General features: G+C 34.1%; 1 protein-coding gene across 2 annotated transcripts in view; it reads left to right on the top strand.

Moving 5' to 3' along the window:
* The window catches only part of LOC100934839 (probable palmitoyltransferase ZDHHC11), a 161,199-nt gene that overhangs the window by 83,963 nt on the left and 59,846 nt on the right, over window positions 1-17,390 (top strand). For both annotated transcript variants that reach the window (XM_031946081.1, XM_023495892.2), the window contains exons 6-7: window positions 4,240-4,418; window positions 7,353-7,454. In XM_031946081.1, the coding sequence (XP_031801941.1) occupies window positions 4,240-4,418; window positions 7,353-7,454 (281 nt within the window). The remainder of the gene's footprint in view (window positions 1-4,239; window positions 4,419-7,352; window positions 7,455-17,390) is intronic.

Here is a 17,390-nt window from a genome sequence, read left to right as displayed (position 1 = left end):
AATTCCTATTCTCCCAAAACATATTTTTTCAATGCTTCCCACCCACCTCCTCATTTCTCTTACCTTCTATGTGTATTCTGGGGAAGTTAGGATTTGTAACTATGTCAGGCAATTAAAAAATGGTCTCTGGTCAAGGTTTCAAGGCCCTAAAAGAAATTAGGGCCTGACTAATGAGGCCTGGACTATGGGCCTAATAGGAAAGTAAATGGGCTTTGTATAGTTGCTTTGCTCCATTTTTGTTTTGTATCCATGGAGATTTATATTTGTGTTAGCATCATAGAAACCAAGAGGTATAGAGTTACAAGGAATTTCAGATCCATCTAGGTCCTAATCCCTTGTTTTCCAAATGAGGAAACTGAGGCTGAGAAACATGACGTGAATGTCCAAAAGTCACCTCCAACAGACATGGAAGGATTATCACTGGAACTCAGGTTACCTGACTCTTAGAGCAGACTTCTTTCTACTATACTACTCCAGTGAAGGACAAACAGGATAGAAGGCAGAGAGTTTATAAAATTCATTTATTCTCTTTGATCCCAGGAGAATGCTAGAAACATGTTCTCCAAGATTCATAGGGGAGTCTGTGCTCATCACCCAGTTTTTTAGACCAACCAGAGACACAACCAGAAAATTGTCAGATTTTGGCCACATAATGTCTCTAGGGGGAATATATCAGCATGATATGATTACAGATTTAAGGACCCAGGTCTCATAAACTGATGATTAAAAAATGTACTTTATAGGTCTACTTTGAACTTTAAAAGCAATGATTAATGCTTTCATTCTGATAATGAGGAAATCTACTAGCGAAATTTCTTTATCAACATCTCCCTACTTTTCTTCTGATGTATCCTTTTAGAGGAATCTGGACCTAAATGTGCACAGAAGCCTCCGGGACCAAAAAAAAAAAAAAAAAAAGTTCTCAACATTGCCTCTGTAGAATGATTTTCCATCTCACTTTATTCCCTGTCATTAACAAACCCAAGGAATGCTTCTACTGTGCCATAATATGGAATGGTAGAGGTGGGGAAAGTGAAGAGAGAATAGAAAACTCAAAGCATACTGCTGCAGATAATGTTGGTTTGCTTTTTCCTTAGCCTGTAGACCTTCTAGGGGAAGATAGCTTTGGCTAGTAGGATGACAGTAGTAATAAATAGATCTAATGAAAATTTTGTGTAGTATAGAAAATGTTGATGCCAAAGAAAAGGTACAAGGAAATTTTGACAAACTCAGCTTAATAAATGCACAGGCATTAAGGCCAGGGAAAAAGGAACTTTAACAAAACTTCAAATTTCTCAAATTTTGCCTATACTTGTTTCCTACTAGTAGACAATTTTATCATATGAACTTAAAAGCAATTTAAATATAAAGTCTCATTTAATTGGGTATTCTACCATTTGCTTATTTTTATTTCTCTCCATCTTCCTTTTTTTCTCTTATTTTTACCTTTTTTCCTTTCCTCCTTTTCTCCCTCTTCTATTGCTATGATATACTAAAGACCTTTCCCAATTTTCTCATCTCAGATGGCAAATTATATGATATGAAAAGATTCAGGAACATAATAAGTATGATCAATATCTTTTTTTCCCCTTGTTTTCTGTATAAGGAGGGGCTTAGACTCTTAAGTCAAGACTGAAAGAAGTTAACCCCCTCCCATTGTTTATTTCAAAGTACAGAGGCCCAACCCATTCTAGGACTCAATTAGACTCACTTTCCTCATTCTTTCTTACAAAGCTCCCATTGACAAATGACCTGCTTTCCAATAGCTGAGAAGTTGAGATATTCTGAACAGTTGGTTGAACTTGTTTTTTGTTTTTGTTTTTAGAATTCAAAGGTCAGTATTGTTCAGTTAAAAATTCATCCTTCTAATTAATTTAGTACACAAAATATTTTAATTTATTCCATTGCACAGAAAATTGTATAAGAGCAAGCACAGAGAAGTGATTTTTCTTTAAAAATTTTCAAGTGTTCATTTTCCCTGAATTACATGTATCCCTCTCCCCCTCAAAAGAGTAAGGAATATTAACATATATAAAAGAGACAAGCACAAGATGATTTTAAATGAAATCATAAAACCATAGCATAAGGCCTTTTTTTTTTAGAGAATGTAATACATTTACCAGATTGCTTTTTAAATCAGTCCTGCTTGTCTGTGTTTCCAACTGAACTTTATTTTATTCTTTTCTGTATATTTCACACTTGCCATGTCCAAAAATATATGTCATATTCTATATCTTGGGTCTATCAAGAAACCTCAAGTCTTGTTTGCTCTTTGCAATGACCAGAGCTCTTAATTCTTTCAACACTATTTTTCTTTACTCTATTGATATTTCTTTATACATTGTTTTTCTGATTCTGCTTAATTCACTCTGCATCAGTTCATATAAGCCCTCTAAAGTTTCTCTGAAACCATTTCTTTTGTCATTTCTCTTAATGGAATAATATTCTATTATAGTTATATGCTATAATTTATTTGGTCATCCCTCTATTTATGGGTAGGCCTTTTGTTTCCAAATCTTTGCTGTAATAAAAAGATTACTACAAATATTTTGATGCATATGTATCTTTTTCTTCAATCTCTTTGAGATATAGGTATAGCTTAAGTACAGTCGTGTCAAAAGGTGTGCACAATTTAGTGATTTGGGGGCATAGATCCAAATTACTTACCAATATGACTATCTTCTTGAAGTCTCTCCAACAATTGTTTTTTTGAGTCATCTTTGCTATTCTAATAGATATGAAATAGAAATTCAAAAATGTTTAGATTTTTATTTCTCATAAATTTGAAGCATTTTATATAGCTACCAATATTTTGGATTTCTTTTAAGAATTGATAGTTTATATCCTTTTGATATATCATTTTTATAGAATTTATCATTAAAATATATCATAAAAAATATATATATATCATTCTTATATATTTGAATTGGTTCCTTATATATCTTAGATAACAGACCTTGCTACAAAGATTTTTACTCTAGTTAAATGTTTCATTTCTAATTTTAATCACATTGATTTTATTTGTGCAAAATCTTTTTACTTTCATATAATAATCAATCCTTTTTATCTCCTAGGATGATCTTTATCCCTTGTCTGTTCATAAATTTTCCCCTTTTATACTTGAGAAAAATAAGTTATTTGCTCCTGTAATTTGTTTTGGATATGATCTTTTATGATGAGGTCATTTATCCATTTGAAACTTGTGATATGTAGTGGATGTGAACCTAAGTTCTATCAGTTTTTCTATTAGTTCTTTAGAACTATTATTATTAGTTATTAGTTCTATTAGTGAATTTTTGTCTCAATAGTTAGAATCTTTGTGTTTACCTGTGTATGTTGTGTACTTAATCTCTTCCCATTTATCAAGTTCTTTTTTTAAAAATTTTTTTAGCTAATGCCAAATAGTTTTGATGATTAATACTTTGCTATGTAGTTTGAGATTTAGTACAACTGGACCTCTTCAACATCTTTTTATTGTTTTCCATGAAAATAATGACCTAATTTAGTTCCTCCACATGAATCTTTTTTTTTTTTTTTTTAGTTCTCTAAAGTAAAATTTTGGCAGTTTGATTAGCATACCACTGAATAAGTCAACTGATTTAGACAGAATTATCATGTATATTATATCAGCAAAGGTCACTCATGAGCAATTAAGCAACCACTTAATTAGGTATGTCTTTATTTCTGTAAAAAAAGTTTTATACTCACATTCAACTATAAGAATGTTTTGTAGTTATATATATTTTGGTGGGTGAATTCAAGTATTTTATACATTCTCTGGTTATTTTGAATGGAATTTCTCTTCATTCTGCTGTGATATACACACACATTTGTGTGTGAATGTATTTATGCCTGTATATATGTGTGTGTGTGTATGTGCACATGCACATGTGCGTATATATTGTTATTGGTCCTTCATTCTTGAAGAGGACCATGATGTCAGGAAGATGATGCCATATCATGCAACTGGATTTAAGTGAGGAAGGGCTATGCAAAGTCACCTGCCTCACTCTCTCCTCCAGAGCCATCTGGGTCCAGTGGCAAGACATAGATGCAGTCACTGAAGGTGGCTCAAAGGATTGTTCACTATTATCTTGTGGGTCCTACCTTGCATGGGACCCAGACTTTATATATAGTAGAAAGATGGATTTTTTTATCTCTTATTGATAAATATTTAAATATATACAATCATACAAATAACTATATTATTCTAGTGTTCCTTAACTTGTACCCTCTCAGGCAATTGGCTTATTATTTGGATTTCATCTTATTGTTCATATTACTGCCGTCACAATTGACCCAGCTGATTCAAACGTACGGCACAAAGAAAATTATGGCGGGATTATGCCTATCTTGGATAGGGCCAAACATAAGCATGTGATTCAGAACCAATTCTGCCACTTGTGTGAAGTCACAGTGTAAGTCATCCTGCCACATCACCACTTCCATTTTCTTCCATCACAAAGTCAAAAAGAGTAACATCTTTTTCCTAGGGGCTTTCTGAAAAGACAGTACCTACCCCACCCAAAACCTCCACAAGAGGGAGATCTTTCTAAAGAGATCCCTCTTTAAAGAGGGTGGGGGGGGGAGGGAAGAAGGAAGAGAGAGGGGGGAAGAGAGAGAGAGAGAGAGAGAGAGAGAGAGAGAGAGAGAGAGAGAGAGAAAGAGAGAGAGGAGAGTTTTTCAACCTTACAGGCTTGATGTCTTGGGAATTGAACATAAGTTTTATCATATGTACTAGCACTTTCTAGGGGATGATGTGACAGATTGATGAAACAAATTCAGGGCAAGGAACAAGATCCAATCAGAAGTTGGAGTGAGTAGTAATAAAGGTCAATACTAGTTACCAAAAAAAACAAAACAAAACAAAACAAAAAAAACCTTCAAGATGTCAGAAGGCTTTATTGGAGGTTGCAGTTTTCTTGGATTCTTCATATAAAATTAAAGAATACTGTTATAGACAATAGAGGATCTAGGCCAGGAATGGACCTTCTGTATCCATATCTTGTGACAGAAGAAGCTTTTTTTTTTTCCTGAATACTTTTAGCACCACTGAAGACCTTAATACCATCATCAGCCTTTTGTATATGCAGTAACACGCTAAGGCTCTTGTGAGACATTCTTGAGACAACTACTTGATATACAATCACTATGGAGTTGTCATAGTTTAGTGGAAAGGATATCAGTATCAGAATTGGAAGAAAGATTCAAAGCCTAGATCTTTCATTTACTATCTGAATGATTTTGGACAAGCCATCTCTCTTGGTTTGTTTCCTCATCTGTAAAATAAGGGATTGGATTAGATGGCCTGTAAGATTCTATCTTTAAATGTATGATCCTACAGATATGTTGGCCAAATGTTGTCCATGGGCTAAATGTGCCACCTGTTTTTGTGAGCTAAATCACACCACCTGTTTTTGTATATAGTCTGTGACTTTAAAATGATTTTAATATTTTTAAATCATTTTATTGTAGATATAAAACAGTTTTTGTTAAAAATATAAAACCATTCTTAGCTCTTAGCAATATAAAAATAGGGTACAGGTTTTAATTTGCCTACTTCTGGCAATTAGGTGGTATAGTGGTATCATATGGACTCTGAACCATGAGCTCAAATTCTAAGGTTGTATGACACTAGGCAAATCACTTAATCTCTCTGTTTCGGCCTTAGTTTCCTCACCTTTGTAAAAATGGGGATAATAAGAATATTTACTTCCCAGGTGAGGGTCAAATGATAAAACATATTTAAAGTCCTATATCAATGTAAGTAATGACAATGTCATCTATTAATGTATCTTTTGAACTCGGTCCCTGTCCTGACCCTTCATACAGAACCCTTGTTATGTTTTTAAAAGTCTTGATCAACAATTTTCTTTGCTAACGCTGAAGAAGCTGGATATTCTATTCTTCTGATAGCTAATAAAGATGTCAGAAAGTGTGTTGTACTTGGAGTCAAAAGTCCCAGATGGCCTTAGGTTGGTCATCTTGACTACTGGAGTATGACTCTGCCTCCTAGGGTTGTATTCAGGAAAGTCCTTTGCTTGCTTGTGCAGTAGGTAGTCATTGTTTCTATTTTACAGATGAGGTTCTGAAACCCAGATCATGTAAGGGACTTTTCTAGGCCAGCCATTTAATTAATCTTTGGCTAGTAAGTGTCAGAACTAGAAATACATGTGATTTGACTTCACATTGCTAGATAAAATGAACTGATATTCAAATGGGGATAATAACACCAGCACTGAGGAAGCTTTGGGGTCATTGTGCTTAGTAAAATGCTGGATAAGCTACATTTCCTCTTCTCTAGCAGAAAATCAGGTTCATGCTGCTCCTCTAAGTTGAACACCCTATTAAGGAAAACAAAAACGTCCCAATCAGATGTGACAGGGTACGCCTATAAATCCTGCTAATGGGAAGGCTGGGATTAATGGATCACATAAGCTCAAGAATTCTGAGCTGCATGTAGTAGGACTAAAAGCCCATTAGGTTTCTATTACTAAGTCCCACAACAATATAGGGAGCTTTGGAAGAAGGGAGGCAGGGCAGGCACCAGGTTACCTGAAGAGAAGTGAAATGATCTAAGTCAGAACTTCCATATTGGTCATCAGGATACTCAGTTCCTTTAAGGGCCACTAGCCCTTCAACCTGGGAGAAGAGAAATCCAGTCTAAAAGCAATTTTTTCAAAGGGGGCCACTAACTGATCCTTAAGGGGCTACTAGGTAGTGTAGCAGAATATAGGACCTGGAGTCAGGAAATTGTGTTATATCTGCAGTAGAATTGAGGTATCCCAATGGTTTATTCATTCCTTAGCTATAGAATTGACAAATCACTTTTATCTCTCTGGACCTATTTTTTCCTCTGTAAGATGGAGGAGGATTTTCGATGGTCCATTTCTTCTACTCTTCCTCAATTCAAATCTGGTCTCAGAACTTACTGTGTGATCCTGAGCAAATCTCTTAATCCTGTTTGCCCTTGTTTCCTCATCTGTAAAATGACCTGGAGAAAGGAAGGGAAATCAGTCCAGTATCTCAGGATACTAGAATATCCCAAATAGGATCTTAGAGAGTAAGACATAACTGAAATAACTGAATAGAAATTGACTCTTAGCCAATAGTTGCTAAACAGTCTTTTGTGAACTCCTTGGTGCGGGAGGTTTTTGTTTGTTTGTTTGTTTTGTTTTTTAATAAAATGAGGCAGGTGCAGGAATAGAGAGAGGGAAGAGAGACATCCTTTAAAAACTTTCTTCTTTAGTTGTTGATATGAGGTGATTTTTAAACTCATTATTACAAGATACATGTGCAAGAATATAGTCAAGTTGATCAACACCACCCATCTCTCTTTTTCCCTTTACCAGGGGGGTGAAAGCCAAACATTGCAGTGCCTGCAATAAGTGCATCGCTGATTTTGACCACCACTGCAAATGGCTCAACAACTGTGTGGGAAGTAGAAACTACTGGTAAGGGATAATTGTCATGTGGGGTAGATGTGTGTGAGTGCCTAGAGACTGCTTAAATGAATTCTATTAAGAAAATAAGAGTTCTAAACTTTTGATTCTGTTCAAGAAAATTTACATATGGCAATTTCTCCCTGTACTTTTGGGTCCTGATGGGTTATGTTTATCACGCTTATCATGACGGGGGAAAAAAGTGAGATCCCGTCTTAGATTAATTTACTCATTATACCAACATCCTCTGAATTATCTGTTTATCTCTAGATGAAATGGTTTATATATGGTTTTGTACCATTCATAGAATGTCTGATTCAAATTTTTTAGACTCTTCAACCAGTAATAAATTACTTTTCACAAACATTAATTGCAAATACCAATTGTGTATAGGGCCTATAATATTAAAGTAACTAGTTTAGGGAAAAACAGTCTTTGAAGGAAGAATAGACATGCATAGGATTGGAGAGGTTCAGTAGGCAGATCTAGTTTTTATTCTATGTACTTGGAGCTGAAAAATTTAAGGAGTTGTAGAAAGAAAGGGGATTATCTAGTATCTGAGTCAACTAGCAGTTTTCAGGGTGTGTCTTTGTCTCCATAACACCTAAACAATCTGAAGAGAAATGAAAAAAATCAGTCAGGTGAATGACTGCCTTGATAAGGATGAAGATATGGTAGAATTTCCAAGTGCCAGTGATTCCCAGTTAGTAACCAGTCCAGAATACACAAGAAGCTAACTAAGCTTTTGAATTTCTATATGAACAACCAAAATGACGTCAGAGGAAAAAATATATGATTGTTGATTCTTCTGATTGTATAGCTACTATTCCAGGTTTGATCCTAGAAATTGAGGGGGTAGAAGGGAAAGAAAAAAAAAGTCCTTGTTGATTTGTAGGTATTTCTAATGCAAGTTTCATATAACTACAATGATTGACAAAATGTCTCTTAATGCAACACTTTTCAGAAAAGTACTAGGGATACTTATTTTATTTTTTTCTAATTAATATACCCTATAGCATATGCATAGATGATGCCATTGAACATCTGATACGAGTAAATGGGTTTGTCATAATGACAACAATACTTGAATACTTAATGCATTCAACCTATCTTCAATGTGATTTCACCCCCTTATTGTAATTGTAACCTCTCTTTGCCTGAGTTGCCCACTTTTCAAGTTACAATGGCCTAAAAATCATTTACTCCATAGCTGACCTGGTGACAAGACTTTCCAAACTTAGCTAGACTGGTCCCAAAACAATAGATATTTCTGGACCCATAATAAAAATGATTCAGTCTTAATAGGATTTGCATAATTTCCATAGTTTTCAAGAACCAAGAGTTGTAAAATGACAGGATCAGAATTAAGATCATCTTCCTTACCCTACAGATAAGGAAAAGAAAGATTTCTTTCCAAAAAATTAAGTGACTTGACAAAGGCCTTACAATTAATAGAGCCAAGAATAGAACCCAAGGTTCCTGACTCCAGATAGAACTTTCAAGGACATTTTGTAAAGTCTCTGGTGGCAAGAGTCTCTGATTTGTTTAGGAAATATCTGATACAATTAATTAATATGTGTTTACTGTGCACTACACTAATCACTGTTAGGAATGAAAAGATAAAAGAGAATCCCATAATCCTTGATCTCAAAGAGGATACCTCATAAAATCTATATTTACATAAATGACTTGGGATTTAGACCTGTACTTTCATTGCAATAGGGATTCCCAAGTAAGAAACTCCCTCTACCAGAGCAGGTTGACACCTTTGCTACAACCTATAGTCTTAGGGATGCTACATCTCACTAGTCACAAACCCAATATATGTCAAAAGTAGAATTTGAACCTAGGCTTTCATGGCTCTGAGACCAGCTCTTTATGCCATTGTTACCTCTAAATAACTACAAATTCAAAGTAGAATGTGATAAATTCAACAAGTAAAGGCATGAGCACAAGTGTCTTGAATGTTGAAAAGAGAAAGGAGAATGAATAAATGAAATAATTTTGATGCTGTAATTATTCCACAATAATATTTCAATGGATAATAAAGTAAGCTTGAAGTTTTCAAAGGAGATAGAGCTTCACAGATATTACTGATACTTATTGATGAATCATAAATATTTTACCTAGGGTTATATTTTTCTCAAAAGAAGTTAATTTCTTAGCATTGTACATGTTACTAAAAGGGATCTGGTTCTAGAAATCTGTATACTAGGGAATAAAAGAAAGGTAGAGAGAAATTCTTGAGGAGAGAAACCATATCTTATCTCCATATTTGCTCTACTACTGTACATTATTGTACATAGCAAATGTCAATATTTGAGCACTTATTCAAGATCACAAAGTTAATGTACATGGTGAAATTCTAATTCATATCATCCTAACCCTGAGCACTAGCTCTTATCCCATGCTGCTGCTAGAGATAGATTGATGTTATTTTATCTATCTGAGATAAGATAAGTTATCTTAGATGTTATTTTATTTATCTGAGGACACTAAGATATAAGGGAAATTTGCCCATTGTCAGAGGTGAGATCCAAGTTGAGTTCTTAGGTTGTTGAGCTATAACTTTCAATCCTGTCCTTAACCACTGACTTTATTTATGACAAAGCAAAGAGAAGTATATTACCAATACTGTTCATTCAAATCTTAGAATGACTCAGAATTTCATCCTTTCCTTCTCTTTATCATTCTTCAGCAATATGTTTTTGTAACTATTATCATAACCAAGACGATGAGGAACAAATTATGTCCAAAATCATATGAGAGAGGACTCCCAGTTTCTCTAAAGATTTCTCTGGAACTCTGCATTTTACAACTGGATCATAGCATTTTTTGATGATAACTCAATTTTATTGATTTTCATCTCTTGGATTACACATTCTATCCACTGCACCATTCCATCTTTCAAGCAAGGGAAGAAGGAGTTGGAATTAAGGGCACTGGTAGAAAGACCAGCCTTGGAAATCAAAAGAGCCACAGATTTAACTAAAGAGAAAAGATCAATATAATGATATAACTAGAGATCCTAAAACAGTCTAAATTAATATGGTTTAAATATAGCAGAGTCCTTAAAAATGAAATTCTAACTATTCAAGGAAATGTTATACCAAAGAAGATGAAAAAAAGAAGGGGCAAAGTACATAAAGAAACAAACATGGTTGGTTGGAATCCTTTTTGATGAGTTCATGCTTAAAAAAGATAACCTGAAAAATTTGGAAGGAGAAGGTGAATTATTGAGTACAAATACAAACATTTCATTAACCTCTAATAATCATAAAAGAACCAAAAGCCCAGAATGAACCAGGCTCCTCAAAAATTTTAGGTAGAAGAGATTTTTGTTGTCTGTGTCTGAATCTGTGTCTGAAGCAAGAACAGGGAAGGGATAGGCTCACAGCTTTGGCAAAAGAGAATAAAAGAACTAAATAATTTAAATTTTATTACTATCCTATCCAGCAAAGATAGTGATATTCAATCTTGATAGGACAGCAAAATATAAAGAGATATGACTTCAACAAAGCATCTGATACACTCAAGAGTAAGATAGTGAGGTTTTGGTTGGATGATAGTTTAAGAATATGAATCATTCCCAAATTGAAAATGAATATGAACAGGTAGTTTTCTGACAAAGAAATCACAACAATTTATAGTTGTTTGAAAAAATGTTATAAATCATTATTGATTAGAGAAATGCAAATGAAAACAACCTTGAGATATCATTTTATACTATCAGATTGGCCAAAAAATTAGGATGATTAGGGAAAAAAGAAAAGAATCTGTTCTAAAATATTTGTAGGTGCTCTTTTTGTGGTGTCAAAGAATTAGAAATTGCAGAATGGCTAAATTGTGATATATGATCATGATGGAATGCTACTGTCCTATGAAAGATGATGAACTCAATGATCATAGAAAAACATGGACAGATTTGCACAATAATAAATTATTAATTAATAATAAATTAAATAAAAATATATATAAAAAATAAAAATTAAAAAATAAGATTTTCATGTACCCAAACTAGGAGGGCTAAACAATTTTATTAATTACAAATCAAGATTCAATCATAATAATTAAATAATAAATCAAAAATTCTTCTCCTTCCAAATTTTATAGATTATCTTTTCTAAGCATGAACTCATCCAAAAGGATTTCATCCAAGTAACAATGTTGGTTTCTTTTGAGTTGAAGTGATCTTGTAAGAAGTCGTTGAAGGAAGCACTTAAAAAGCTATCCTTACATCAAGGATGTTCATTATTTCTGCCAGTGTTGTAAAGAAAGACTGAGATAGCATGTTTATCAAATTTGCAGATGATACAACAATCTGAGAATAAAAGTTCACATATCAGATTATAGAATCAGAATCCCAAAAGATCTCACTACTGTTGGGTTAAAAAAAAAAAAACAGCCTCATCATTATGAGATAGAAGAAATATGAAGAGAGAATTAAAAAAAAAAAAAAAAAAAGACCAGAGGCAGGTGGATTTTAGATTACTAGTTCAAAATAGTAACATGATGAGCCAAAAAATATTAATAACTTAGTCAGCATTAACACTAGCCATGTACCTCAATATGTCTGAAAAATTACATCTTGCTCTTCTTGTGAAAGAAGAAGAAAACTGGATTAGATAATAGCACAATCCAATGAATTAAATTTATAGAATGGGCAGTCACAAGGAATAAACATTGGTAGTTTTTTATGCCTACTTGCAAGGAAGTCTCCAGGGAAGTGTCCTTGGATTTGGTCCGGTGCTTTTTAACACTTTTATCAAAAACTTAAAACAAAAAGGCTGATTCTTATCAAATATGTAGATGAAACAAATTTAGGAGCAACATCAAATACATTAGATGGCACAAGCAAGATCAAAAAGCATCTTGACAGGCTAGCAAATCTGAATCAAATAATATGAAATTAAATATAGATAAATGTAAAGTCTTAATCTTAAGTTCAGGAAACTTACTTCATAAATACAAGATGTGAAAGTAATGTTTATATTATGGATTATCTGAAAAAATTACAGGGGTCTTTAGTTACAAGTTCAATAAAAGTTGATCTAAGTCAACGGTGGGATGTTGCAACCAAGGAACATAATGCCATTCTTGAGCTATATATATTGATGGAAAGTATGTCCCACTATGCTCTTATTTGATCAAACCATGTATAGGCTATTGAGTTCAGTTCTGAATTAGTTAAATGCTTCATGTTGCAGTAGATAAGAGTGTTGGACCTGGAGTAAGGAAGATCTGAATTCCATAGGTTTTAGATACTTATTACCGGTGTGGCCCTAGGCAAGTCACTTAATCTCTTTCTGCCTCCATTTCCCTATCTTTAAAATGTAGATGATAATAACTCACTTCCTAAGCTGTTATGAAAATCAAATGAAATAAAATGTATAAAGTGCTACATAAGCTGTATTCTAGCTATTATCATCACCATCTTTATTAGTGCCACAATTTAAGAACATTGATAAACTGGAAATTGTCTAAATGAGGATAACCAGCATGGTAATAGACTTCAAGTCTATGAAATGTAAAGAATGATTGAAGGAATCGGGGATAGAAAAAGCCCAGAGAAATTAAAAGAATTATATGAGCTGTTTTCAAATGCTTGAAAGGATCGTCAAGTTTTCAAATATTTGAAAGATTCTGAAAGGCAGAATCAGAAGCAATCTACTGAAGTTGCTTAATGGCAATTTTAGGTTTGATATAAGGATTAAACTTCCTAATAATTTGAATGATCCAAAACCCGATATTTCTTTAGAGATTATTAAGAAATGAATTTGAGTTGTTCTAGATAGTTTTTAAAATGTTTCTCAACTCTGAAATTCTGTGACTATGTTCTGAGATCAATCCTTTAGATAATGCCCATTTGGCAAAATGAAGAGAGATGAAAAAAATAAGGATAGGAGATAAAATTCCAAACAATGATAATGGAAAAAAGTTATGGGTTAGGAAATATGAAATATAAAGGGAAAATTAAAAAGTGGGATTTTAAAAATTTAACGGAGTCTTCAACTGTTTTAATAATTATTATACCTGAAATGGTTTGTAATTTTTTTAGTCTCTACTGAGAACAAAATAGGAATTGCAAGAATAATAGGGGTTATGTAAGGACACACACTTCCTTCATGTAAGGGTGTGATATTGGCTATTGCAGAAATAGGTTGGATTTGCAGGATATACTCACTGGAAGCTGGTTATTTCATCCTAGGTATTATGATTGCATTTCTAGTAGCTGCTATCTGGTAAAAGTGGTGCCAATCAGGGTAACATAAGCCTCTGATTTTCAGCCAGCAACTCTTAAGAGTAGATAACTCAGAAGTAAGAGATTAATTCAGATGAAGCAGGCACTTGATTTGCACTGGTTAGATTACATCTGGAATATTGTGTCCAGTTCTGAGTACCCTACTTTTAAGAAGGACAAGGACATAGAAACTAAATTTCACCCAGAAGAAAGCAATTAAAATAGTAAGGATTCTGGATGCCATATTTATATAAGGATTGACTGGTCTGTGGGAAGAATTGTTGATTTGGAATTATAAAACCTTAGATCTAATCTCAGCTTTAATGATTTGCTAATTTTGTGGTAGCTAGGTAGCTCAGTGAATAGAGCACTGAGCTTAAAATCAAGAAGACTATTCTTCCTGAGTTTAAATCTAGCCTCACATAATTTCTTGCTGTTTGACTCTGGGCAAGTCACTTTACCCTGTTTGCCTCAGTTTCCTCCTCTCTAGAATGAAATAGAGAAGGAAATGACAAATGACGGTACTATCTTTCCCAAGAAAAAACTCCAAATGAGGTCCTGAAGAATGAAAAAGACTAAATAATGATGATGATAGTAACAAAAATGGGCTTTTTTTTGATAGTCTTGGCAAGTTGTTCAATGTTTCTGGCCATTTTTTTTTTAATTTTTAAAATAAGGGGATTGATTAGATGTTCTCTAAATTCTCTTCCATATCTAAAGTCTATAAATTTGAAGATTTCACCTGGGTAAAAGAAGAGTTAGATGACAGATACATTAGGATCTGGAGAGTTCACATAGGAGGAACTTGAACAGAATTTTGAAGGAAACTAGGGATTGATTGTAAAAAGCAGAAGTGAGACTTCTCAACTAATAGAGCTGTCCAAAAATAGAATAGGTTCTTTGTGAAGTATTGAGCAGCCTAGCACTAAAGAGATTGGATGATTTTAAAGATTAATGCATTTAGTAGGAGGTTGGAGTAGGTGACCACTGAAGTTCTTTTTCTATTTCAGGTCTAGTGATTCAATGTAACCCTGCTCAATGCAGTCATAATTAAGCCATATTATATGTGGAGCTACCCCCTCAAACTACCGTTCTAGAAGTACCACAATGAAAGGAAAAGAGGCTAATTTGACAAGATTTGTTTTTAGTAAACCCATGCTAGAATCTAGTAATTACTGTTTTTTTTTTCTTTTTGTTTAATAACCCACTCTAGCATTTTGTTGGGGTTCAACATCATGGTTACTACAGTGGGGTCACATTTTTCTCATTTTTAAAGGTCTGGAAAATGTGTTAATTTTCAGTATGCTGTTCAGTCATTTTTCAATTGTGTATGACTCTTCCTAACCTCATTTGGGGTTTTCTTGGTGGAGATATTAGAATGGTTTGCCATTTTCTTTCTAGCTCATTTTACAATTGAGGAAACTGAGATACAGTTGAGGAAACTGAGAGCTAAGTGATTTGCCCAAGGTCACACAGGAAGTGTCTAAAGCTATATTTTAATTCAGAAAGATGTCTTCCAGACTCAAGGCCCAGTGCTCTATCTACTGCACCACTTAGCTGCCCCAGTATAACAACTTTCCTTATTTGGGGATAAAATGAATCTGGTTATCTCTCCTCCTTTTTGACATTATCTTATCCCACAGCTGGCTGATCTTCTTTCCTTTTCAAATCATAAGCGACATGGACTGATTTTCCAGACTTTTCTTCATTTCTTTTTAACATCATAGAATCACTGACTTGGGATAGGACTTCAGAGGGCATCTAATCTAACTCCTATGCAAATCATACATGGACTTCTGTGCCAACACTTTAAAAGATACCCATCCATTTCCTGACATGGAATGCTGCTTCCTGAGTCCACTCATTACATCTATAGAGTGCCCTATTTGTTAAGTGTTCCTTATATTGAACCAAAATCTGATTCCTTGACTTTTCCATCTATTGGTCTTAATTCTGTCTCCCTAAATCCAATCCCTCTATTACAGGAAAACCTTTCAAATGGAGACAAGCATCATTCTTTTATCTACCTCACCATATCTTCTTTAAGTTAAAAATGTCTAGTTCCTTCAAACACTCCTAATTTGATAGTATATTTAATGACATATTGGAGGATATATTGATTATATTTGCAGCATTCACTGTAATCATACACTTGCAGTTACCATACATTGCCATAAGATGGAGTTTATATATCTTCCTGTATTTTTTCCTACGTGAGCAGCCGAGGCCTCTTCAGAAGCCAAATCCCCTTCTGGTGTCTGAAGCAAGTGGATTAAATTGTATAGTTTCTCTCCAATCTTATACACAAGGAGCCATTGACTTCTGACCTACCAGGGACAACAGTAATAACTGATGGTCAGGCAATTTTATTGTTTCAAAGCAAACAGCTAAGTTTGAGAAATATTGATGCAAAATAGTTCAAGCATGAACTCATACAATTATAAGAGACAATTGTTTCCAACAGTGTCAATTGTATTGCCATCCCCATCACCCCTACTGATTCTGAATTTGGGGAGCAAAGAGCAATCACCTTTTGTTAAGGGACAATGGTCTCACTTGGTTTTCTCAAATAAAATTCTTTAGAGCAAAACTTCTGAAACTTGGAGTCATGAAACAGAATGTTGGGATCATGAAATTATTATTTCATTATCAGTAAATGTTTGATTTGTATAGCTATTCTACATATCTATATACTCTGGGTTACATAAAAATTTCTTGGGCAATCATGTTTAAGAAACCCTGCTTTAGAGAACATCCTTCTCCTCCAATGCAAAGAAGCCATTGCATTGGACTATAGTTTGATAGAATGGATAGACTGGGACTTGTGAAGGTCTAAGGTTCAAAGTCCTCAGACACCTCTTCAATTTCCTTATCTGTAGCATCTATATCACCAGTTTGCTGTGAAAATCAAATGAGTCCTTTGCAGACTTTTCTATCTTTTCTCCAGAAGCTCCCCCAATACATAGTTTTCATCCTCATGACTTCTAGAACATTTCCAAAGGTTATCAAGTACCCCTCCCTTACCAATCACCAATGGCTCCACTTATGGACATTACTCTCCTTATTCTCTCTGAGACATTTGATATTTTGGAAGACTGAATTGTTTTTGAATCTCTCTCTTCCCTGAGTTTTTCTTGCATTCTTGCATCCTTTCTCTTTATTGTTCTTCCTCTTCTCTGGCTTCTGTTCCTCCCCCATATCATATCCATGGGCAACTCCAGGCCTCAGTTCTTTTCCATGCTCAGCTCTGCTCTTAATCACTTATTTTTAGAAGTCTGGCTTTCTGCTTACTAAACTTCTGTTTCAGCTTTCTGTTCCTTTCTCATCATCCAGTACCTTGAATAAAAAAAAAAAAAAGGCCTTAAATGAGACCTTGGAATTATATTTTATTGGTTGCTAAATCCCAAAGAATATGGACAGAAGTAGGTTGCATCTCCCTATTACCTCACCTTCGAATCAGGATCTGGTTACCAGGGTGACTAAATTACTAGCATATGGTGCTTCTATTCTTTCTCCTAATACTCCTCCAGGCTTCCTACCCTCTGCCTAAAAAAAAGGAAAGAAAAAGTGCTACTTGATATAGAAAGGATTTATTTTAACTAAACTTATCATTTTGTAACATCTATCTACTTCTGGGAAGGTGTTTTTTTCTTTTCCTCCCAACTAAAATTAGCCTTTTCCCTATTAATCATTTTAAGATTATTTTG

Source organism: Sarcophilus harrisii, chromosome 1 (genome assembly GCF_902635505.1).
Source record: "Sarcophilus harrisii chromosome 1, mSarHar1.11, whole genome shotgun sequence".
Classification (NCBI taxonomy): Eukaryota; Metazoa; Chordata; class Mammalia; order Dasyuromorphia; family Dasyuridae; genus Sarcophilus; species Sarcophilus harrisii.
Note: the sequence above shows the minus strand (reverse complement) of the source record. Positions and strands in the feature narration are given on the sequence as shown.